The sequence below is a fragment of the Dichotomopilus funicola genome (assembly GCF_033296635.1).
Source record: "Dichotomopilus funicola strain CBS 141.50 unplaced genomic scaffold C8A04scaffold_143, whole genome shotgun sequence".
Lineage (NCBI taxonomy): Eukaryota > Fungi > Ascomycota > Sordariomycetes > Sordariales > Chaetomiaceae > Dichotomopilus > Dichotomopilus funicola.
In genome coordinates, this window is record NW_026944164.1 from 1 (window position 1) to 9,225 (window position 9,225).

Below are 9,225 nucleotides of genomic sequence, written 5' to 3' on the forward strand. Positions count from 1 at the left end.
CAAGTTGCAATGAACAAGTTGTATTGCTTACTGGAGAACTCCCAGAGTCCTCCAGGGCGCTGCTATTTATCTCTCTACTGACGGGAGGCATCACGGAGACACGGATTCATCCTGCCGGGAACCGGTTCCCTGAGCGTCGACCTGATACAGCAGGCTCGGATATCCTGTCGATACCCGGGATGGGTCTGTAATAGAGCATTCCGCTCACTTCGCTCCCCCGGCTCTCGCAAGGGAAAGTCCGGTGTGTATCCTTCTCAGGTTCTATCCCTCCTTATCCACATTACGGAAACGTTCCATCCAGTCCCGTCTTCCCTGTGCCCATTGGAACAACCCGACCCAGCGCCGTCACCTCCAAACACATTTGGTCCAGCGTCTCTAATGCCCTTAACAATGGCATCTTTCTGCAAAAGTGCGGCGTAGATGACGGTGATGGCTCTAAACCGTACTACAGTAGGTTTGTCATCTTGTAGAAGGGGTGCCCCTCCTCCATAGGCATAACTGGATTCATAGTGAGTAGTCAGTTGTTGAGATGTTAGTAGGGCAACCAATCTGATTTCGACACCTTCCCTTCGAGAATTTTTTCTTGGCACCCACTGTTTAGCCAATTAACAGTGGGGCCATCAAAAACGTCTCGTTAACCGGCCTAACACTGTTAAGAGTGCTAATTTGCGCTTTTCGACCACAATTCGCAGTCAACTGCACAACCTCACGCCGAGTGGTGATGGATGGTGACGGATGAGGTCATCTGTGGGAGGGTGCTGCGTGGTGGCGCCCACAGCCCACCTTGAGAGAGCAGAGCCTATATGTCGACGTCCTTCTACTCGGTCCACTTGTATAGAGACGCCGTTACTCTTTCGGCGCTGCCCTCCATTAAAACCTAATTCCTGACGTCGTATAATAGTCTGTAGTTCTCTCCGGTCAAGAACTTAGGGCGGATAGACTGTATAGGGCTCTATAGATTTAAGATATTCCAGGGGTCGCTTGTCTCCTCCCTATTGAGGAACTGCTCCTTGACTTCTCTAAGCTCGCGAGCTTCGAAGGATTGCTCTATAGATAAGCGAGAGGGGATTTACACCGAGACAGTCAAATATAACAGATAAAATCGCCGGAAGAACTGCTTAATCTACCGGCCTTTATTGCCCTACTGAAACGGCTGTTAGTCCTTTGTAATGATTGGGGCGTCGTTAGGAGACTGGGTCTTAACTATACGTGCTGCTTTATCGCCGGTGCAGAACAAGGCTTCGACTGCTCCACGGCTGCTCTCCCTATTCGGGTGCTGCACCTTGACTAGCAGTTTGCGAAGAAGATGGTTTGTCTCCTCGCCGTGCGAGCCTGGCAACGGCGTAGCCTGCTCCAATTCGGCCAATGCTTGTCGCCGGTAGGCGTCGTTGGGTGTATGATCCTGCGCAGGCCGATCTTCGGAAACTCCAGGCCATCCGGAGGATACCAGAGGCGTGTTAATCCGGGGGCGCTTTGCCTGGGTGATATCGGATAGCGAGGCTCGACGCCGACGGCTCGATGCGTCCGGGTGCTCGGTCATCATAGCACTCTCGGCTGAACCAACGGCCCGTACCTGCTCCGTCTGGTACCAAAGCTGAACGTAGCACTGGAGATGCTCACGACAGAGTAGTCTAACGTTGGATCGTGGCCGATGGCCTTGGGTTGACGTGGCGGGGCTGTTCCTCTTCCAAGACATTCGCAGGCCGGGGCTGTTCTGGCTCCGGGCCCTCACCTGTCCCGGACCCGGCTCGGAGGTGGAGCCCGAGGTGCCCGACCTCCGAGCGCGCACATCGGGGGGGGAAGGACATCAGGATATAAGGAGCCCTGGGCAAGGCACAACCCCAAGTAGTTCTCTTTCTGTAAGCTTTCTCAATAACATAATAAACGCCTATACGCTGGCCAAAAAAGAAAGGGGCAGACTAAATATATTCACTGTGTTCAAGCTGCCACTCGGATCATACTGTACGTGCCTTATTCCCTTCTTATACGACATTCTGTAGGCCCCTTTCTATACAACCTAGGTCCTGATCTCTATTGTTATATTCCCAGCGCTACTAGTAGCGAATAGGGGGCATCGAGCTGCCTTATATACGTGATAGTCACGTCCTTGTACTATCTTGCTACGACTAAAGCGAAGACAAGAAATCACCTGCCGACGCCGTGGCACCATAGAGCGTCACTGGTAAGCCACGTACGGAGCCGGTAAGGCCACGTCATGTCGAGTCCGCCTCGTCGCCCCGGTTGGGCAAACGTTCCGACCTTCCCTTGAGACCTCTTCCCGGTTGGATTGCCCCTGACCGAGGCTGTATCGTCATCGTCAGCTCAGCCCCCGTGAGCCGCCCGTAGAACAGGAAAGGCCACGTTATGTCGAGTCCGCCTTGTCACCTCCCCAGTTGAGCCCGCTGCAATCCTCCCTTGAGGAACCTACAAAACACCGGCAGGTGTCGAACCGGCCGAGCCCAGGCTGCTTGATGCCGCCGTAGCGATTGAATCTCGTCGCCCTGGTCAGTGGGATTACAACAGTCTGCATGCCTTCTAGAATGTATCCCCTTCTCGCGGAATTTCGCAATCATTTGGTGCTTGAGGTAGTCGATCACCGGACACGGTATAATTCACCGGCGGCGGTGATGGTTTGTCGAGGCTACGCCCATAGAAAACCGCGATCGGTCGGATGTCGTTTCGGCCTCGCCCATGGCAACGCCCGCGGCGCGCTACGTCATCTCGTGTCCGACCGCTCTACGAGAAGCCTTGGAGGTGACGTTTGGGGAGGAAGCCGGTCAAACACATCGAGATTCGCTGGATGGTACTTTCGTCCCTGAGCGAGCTGGCAGAAAAATGCTCCTATTTCCAATGTTATAGCTTATATCCTTGTTTCTTCTCGTAGCCACTGTCTTTACGCCGTCTCTCTCGCGCTTCCTACACTCACGCTTAACCTTACTGCTAAGTCCTCCCGCAGCTGCCTGGGCGGCAACATCACCAGTCAAAACCTCGTGCGGGGGCGGTGTTGGTACCTTCGGGGGTCGGCGGCAGGTGGGGGGTGTTTTGACTCGAGCATGCCGTAACCAATAAACCGCTGTCCCACCGCGTCGAGCGACTGCAAACACGGCCGAGTAAGCCACAGGAGAGCTCTGCGAGACAGGAAACAAGGAATGCACGAGGCTCTGATCGAAGACGCGGACGCGAAGGGGGTTGTGTTACCCCCCTTATTCATGTTTTAGGCACCGGCTCCCCTGCCCAACTGAAGGGTCAAACGGCCACACCCAACCACCTCCTGGCGATGTTCAGCCTTGGAGCTGCACAATTATGCGCCGTTTCATCTGGATCGCACTCTGGCCTATGGGCCATGTCCCCTACCACATGAAAAGGACACAGGAGGTGGCGTAAGGTCAGAGAGTGGTTGCGGGGGAATGCCGGGTGTACACTGGTCGGGTAGCCAGCTGTACAGATTCCCTGTCTAGGAGGCGGTCGTCTTCTCGATTTTCCCGGGCCATCTCGAGCTTCGCGAATGCTGATTGTTCCGACCGATAAGTGAACTCTGCAGGTCAAAGATCTAATTTTGAGGGAATCAACGGATGCTTGCTCCGCAATGCTATCTTTCCGCCAGCACATCTAAGTCCATACGTGCTTCCCGGAGGATATTCCTCATCTGGGAATACAATCCTCTATCCTCCTTCTGCCACCTTCCTCCGCTCAGAAACACAAGGTACTCATATCTGGTAATAGGATGTGAAATTCTCCTCCACAGTTCTGATGAAATCCCCTTTATGGGATACCTGGCCTTTTTCCAGCTCTACCAGCTCGTCTGTACTGACATAATTCCACCTTTCAAAACGTGAGACAACCCTGCTCTCCTCATGTCCGTCGTAGTGGATGCATATCCAGAACAGTACCTAAAAGAATGACTCGAGATCGTGTATGAAGGAGTGGTGCTCGCCTAGAAAAGCACCAATAGCCATGAACGCCCTTTTGCTCTTCCCTCCCGTCTTATTAGTATCCCTGCAACAAGAGCTAACAATAAGCCTCCCTCTCAGCCTCGGGTCGTCCGCTATGTCGATACTTTTCAAGAAACGCGTCTCAGCACTGTTCTCATCATGGAGTATTTCGGTGCTGACACGCTCTGGCACCAACACCAGGAGTGTGAGCTTCGGAGGGATGAAGTACTTGTGCTTCAGCAGTCCCTTAACGCCCTCGTCTACTTGCACGAGGCGGACGTGACCCACCAGGACCTCAAGGTCAGTAGCGTGATTACACCAGCCAAGACCTTACGGCAGACAAGCTCCCGCTTCGGCCGTCCTGACCATGTTGTTGTCAGCCTCTAAACATCCTCCTCCGCTCTCGCAACCCCATCGACGTGGCGTTAGCCGACTTTGGCTGGGCCAGGGAATCGGCAGAATCCATGTCCACGGTCTACGCCGGCACCGTTCACTACCGCGCTCCCGAGGTGCTCGCTCACGCCCGATATCGCAGCCTGGTCGACATCTGGTCGCTTGGTGTAGTCGGCCTTGAGCACCTCCAAGAGCTCCCGAACGAGGAACACTCGTCAACGGAAGCGGACTACGCGCTCAGCATCTCGGTCTATGCCGAGTTCCTGGCCATTTACGACCCCTCGCACACCCACCGGCGCCTACTGAGCCAGATGCTGCGTGAGAAGCCCGCCGAACGGCTGACAGCCGTAGAATGCCTGAAGGCCGTATCCGACTTGATTGCCTAAGGCACGCCGCCTACTACGCCGTCACCACTTAGCCCTGTGACACGCGGGGGCCACGAGCACTCCCACAGTGGCTTCGACAGCCAGGCCACAGTCCTCGCCCCGCGTAGCCCCCACCACAGACAGACGTCTGTCCGCCGCTGGAGCGATAAAATCAGCCATCACGGCGACGACCAAGAGGATGACGACTTTAGGTATAACGGCGACGACAGCTGTAATAGACGCTCGGATGTCCCTCCACCGGAAACGCCCCGGCGCGCGAGCAGCGTTCCGCGGCCGGCAGCAGCAGAAGACGAAAACCACAGCCTCGGAGCTGGGCCCCCAGCTCCGTCCGCTTCAGCAGTGCCATCGGTCTCAGCGCCGCGGAAACGCGACCCCGATAGCTCAGGCTCAGGGTCAGCCTCGACCGGCTCAGACCGGCACGTCCCCAAGCGGCAAGCCACCGCCCACAGGCTGTCTGTGGTCGAGGAAGCGCTGCCAAGCGACAGCGAGGTCGCGAGGACGTTGCTTGGGGGATGGACGGTTCGCTCAGCTTGTCTGCCCCACCCGCTTGCGGTATAGAGCGTTGCTTGAAGTGCCTCGCGGATTTCTTTTACAAGGTCAAGTTAGGGCGCGGATTTCGGGCGGAAACCTTTTAAACGTAGCCGTTCATTTGGAAGGAACGCGTCGGCCGAGTCTTTCGAAATTCCAGCAGCAGTTCGCGAGTCGCGACTGGGTCCACTCCAGATCCTTCCACACCACGCGCCTCACTCCCTCCAAAAAGGTTCATCTCACAGGTCCATCCTCCTCGTGTAGCCGTTACAACAACGCTGCATCGTCGGCACACGTTTCTCGTCCTGTTCCAGTCCGCCTGGCCCCGTCGGTGCTGGTCATCTATACGGTAAGGCAACTCCTGTAGCAATTATCACATTTCGTCACCTGTACGAAAATCTTACCAATGCTTTGAATCTCCAGAGAAATTCGAAGTACCCCTCCCAGAATTCGATTCGAAACCACAGGCGCGCCTCTCGCCTCGGTTGCCTGATTGTGCCGGGTAAGAAAAGGTCCAGGGATGTTTCTGCTTTTGCTTCTCCTCGCTCTAATTTGACACCATGGGCCTAACTTGTTGCAGAGAACTTGAGAAGGACCGCCAACTAAGGGCCGTCTAGCAAACCGTCGTAGGCGATATGCACGCTGGGTATGTGTCTCTTCCGATCTACCGATACCGCTTGTATGGGCCTCTGGCGCTGATTATAAACTTGTATTCAGATCTACCGGCCCTTCCCCGCGCAGCGACGGGCTCTCTAAGCCGAGCGCCCTGGGGGCTGGTCCCTATGCCAGTCCGGATATTTCTGGGTCTACCTCCGCGTACCTCGTAGTCCAGAATTGGAGCCTACGATCCTTCCCTCCTTCCCTCGACACCATCTCAATCGATGTATCTATGTTCGACCCTCGCCGAGACCTTCCACGGGACGTCCTATGCGCGACTGTACGCAGCGGCAACATCGCCCGCCCGCTCGACGATCCTGTACGCTATCCCCTCAACGGGGTGGTGGAACACTTTGACCTCTCTGGCCTACGGATCTGGTATATCTCGCCGGCAGACGAACATGGGTGTGTCTCGTTCGCTCTCATCCCCGACGAGCGCGAATGGCGGTTATTCCTCACCCAGCTCAAAATTTCGGGCGTTCCTCTCGACCCTAGCCGCTACCACAACCCGAGATGGCTCGTCGGTATCCGCATCTGGGCGTTGCCCCACGGCCATACCCCTCAAGACTTCCTCGCCCCGGATCATACGGTGCCACCTGGTACGATGGTTATAGATCTCCTTACGGACGATGAGCTTGACTCTTCTACGCCTGATCAACCTCCTAGGGATATCCTTTCAGACGGTCAGTCCGACCCAGCTGAGTCCGACTCCATTGTACCCGACCCTATGGAGCTCGACCCCGTTGACCCGGAGCCCGTTGAGTCTGATCCTGTTGCGCCTGAAGAGGAGGCGTTCGAGCCAGGGCCCATCGACCCTGACGTTGTCAAGGCAGTCCTCCGCGATATGTGTCAATTTTTTGGCATCGATCCTGGCGACGCGCAAAAGCCCGGTTTCACATATACCCCTCCAGGCATGAAGAGAGGTCTTCGCCTCCACCAGCTCTGGGGCTTTTTTTGGGTTTTTGCTAGCAAGCCGGCCCGCGGTATCGCCACCGCCCTCCTCGCCGACGAGATGGGGCTTGGCAAGACGGTTACGTCCCTGACCGTCGCCGTCCTTAGCCACCGCCTACGTGTACTGGCCGACTACGTCACTCAGCACCCCGAGCAGCACCTCGCGCCCGGCGACGAACGTACCGAATGCCCGTCAGGAACCTATACCTACGGGTTCCAATGCCCCTGCGAGGCGGGCAGTTGGTCTGCTAGGATTGCCGCCGACCTCTCACATGGACCTACCGTCGTGTTTGGTTCTAAGCTGATCCTGAGATCGTGGGCCCACGAATTCGCCAAGTTCGTGGACGCTGGTCCCGACGACGGCATGGTCCTCCTTACATTGCCTGACGACCCCGCGCCCGTACGCGATCTTATCGCTGACGTCCGAATTGTCAAGTCAACCCGTGTACACCCCACGACCGGCAAGAAGCCTGGCCTCCAAGACGAAGGCGCGAGGCTCAAGCCAAAACCCGGCCAGTCTCAGTACATTCTACTCATGCCCAACACGTCCGCTCTCAAGGGCATTGATTCAACCTTCGCCGTTACCGCTGACCGCCGTAGGCCCCCTACTGTGGTCCAGTTCGCCGTCCAGCCGGCCAGGATCATCGTGGACGAGGCCCACTGCATCAAGGGCGAGACTACCATGCTCTGGGATCGGATTCGGCGTTGGCAGTGGCGCGCGCAGAGCCCTACGTACCTCCTCGCTCTGACTGGAACGCCTATGACGCGAGACCCGACAGACTTCCAGAGGCTGTTGGAGCACCTAAACCACCCAGGCGCCGGTTGGAGCACCCCCCTCCAGCCGCCCGCCACGTCTACGCTCCAGGCGCTCAAGCACCTAACGGCGCGTTACAACCAGACGCTCGCCCGTGGCCTCAACGCTGCTGCGATTAGCGGCTCGGAATCGGAACAACAGCAGCAGCGGGCCTTCCTCTCCGACCTTAGCGCCCTTGTGCTCGCTTTTACCCTTCGTCGCCGCCGGGACGGCACCTTTGCCGGCCAGCCGTTGTCCGCCGTACCGATGATCCCTTTCGACGTTGTAGAATGCCCGCCCCCGGCCCAGTTTGCCGCCCACATCGAGAACATCTTCTCCACGACAAAGGACGAGGTACAGACACTGCTGAACGAGCGCCACGCCAGGTGGGAGGAGCTGCCTAAACATCGCCGGGGTGCCGAGCCTACCCTCGAGCTCTTAGTTCGCCAGATCAGCTCCGGCGCCCCCTCTACCGTCTATAGCTTCCGCCTGCTTAGGCTGTGCGCCACGTTCCCTGCCCTAGCTCGCCTCTACCGCGAAGAGCCCTACTGCGGTTGGAGCCTCACCGGCGAGGATTTCCAAGCCGTCTTTACCAAGGGTACCGTCGAGGAGGCTCAGGCCAAGTCCAAGGCATGGCCGCTCTGGCGTAGCATCTGTACCGGCAGTACTAAGATGGAGCAGCTTGGTGTACAAGTCCGCAAAATGCTGGCCGACCGAGAACCGGCATCCGGCGTGGAGGGCATAGTGCCTGAGAAGAAGATGCTTGTCTACTCCGACTCCCCCTTTGTGGCCCACCTCGCGTTCTTGTGGATCGCTAATACTTTCGGCATCCCTGTCCAGATAATCGATCGTAATATGAGCATGGCCAGTCGCCTGGCAGCTATTGAACCCTTTGTCACTACCCCTATCGACAGGCTACAGTACGAGCACGACCATCCTACCATCCCAGCCGCCCCTCGGGTTCTAGTCACTACCGTTGGCATTATCGCTGAGGGCCTCAACCTAGCCCGGGCGAATTACCTTGTTCTGCTCGGCCCCCTCGGCACCATCGCTAAGCAACAGCAGGTCGGCTGTCGCGTTAATCGCGAGGGCGGGTTTTCCACCCCACACCTGACGCTACTACTCGACCCGGACAACAAGGCTGAGATGGTGATTCGTCGGCGGCAGCTAAACCGCGCCGCTATCGAGACAGAGGTATGGGGTGGAACGGGGTAACCATAGTAGGCTGGCTTGTTTGGTGTTTTCTTTTCTTTGACGTCTCCTATTCTTGATACATGGTGTACAATGGTGTTAGGTACTACGGTATGACTGGCTATAGGTAGTTGGCCTTCTTGTGCTTCTCGGTTTCCACCAAAGGAAATTTGGGTGTGTCTCTTGGTATTGTGGAGGTAGGGGTTTTCTCTGTAGCTCGTAATAATCTCGCTTGTTAGGATAGAGAAGCAATCTCAATCTACGTTGCTGCCAAGTATCTTCACCTTTGTCATCCTCCACGCACGCTTTTAGTGTACTACCCCGGTATCAGTCAGCATACGGACCAGCGTCGGCGGTGTTAAAAAGGAAAGAATCTATCTAAAAACTGGTCGAT

General features: G+C 56.6%; 3 protein-coding genes across 3 annotated transcripts; 2 read left to right on the forward strand and 1 right to left on the reverse strand.

Annotated features, from left to right (window-relative positions):
• Window positions 1-1,133: 1,133 nt before the first annotated feature.
• C8A04DRAFT_33418 (uncharacterized protein) lies at window positions 1,134-1,540 on the reverse strand (the record flags this gene model as incomplete). The annotated part of the gene is made up of 2 exons (XM_062782457.1): window positions 1,134-1,141; window positions 1,210-1,540. 2 exons carry the CDS (start codon window positions 1,538-1,540, stop codon window positions 1,134-1,136), a joined length of 339 nt encoding a protein of 112 aa, XP_062632486.1.
• A 2,491-nt stretch (window positions 1,541-4,031) lies between these two features.
• Window positions 4,032-4,711, forward strand: C8A04DRAFT_16147 (kinase-like domain-containing protein; the record flags this gene model as incomplete). Its single annotated transcript, XM_062778744.1, has 2 exons — window positions 4,032-4,232; window positions 4,313-4,711. Coding segments are annotated over 2 exons (600 nt in total), but the record flags the coding sequence as incomplete, so codon positions are not given.
• Window positions 4,712-5,874: 1,163 nt separating this feature from the next.
• Window positions 5,875-8,855, forward strand: C8A04DRAFT_40974 (P-loop containing nucleoside triphosphate hydrolase protein; the record flags this gene model as incomplete). The annotated part of the gene is made up of 2 exons (XM_062785130.1): window positions 5,875-5,918; window positions 5,957-8,855. The coding sequence occupies 2 exons, from the start codon at window positions 5,875-5,877 to the stop codon at window positions 8,853-8,855; spliced, it is 2,943 nt and encodes a 980-aa protein (XP_062632488.1).
• Between the last annotated feature and the right edge of the window lie 370 nt (window positions 8,856-9,225).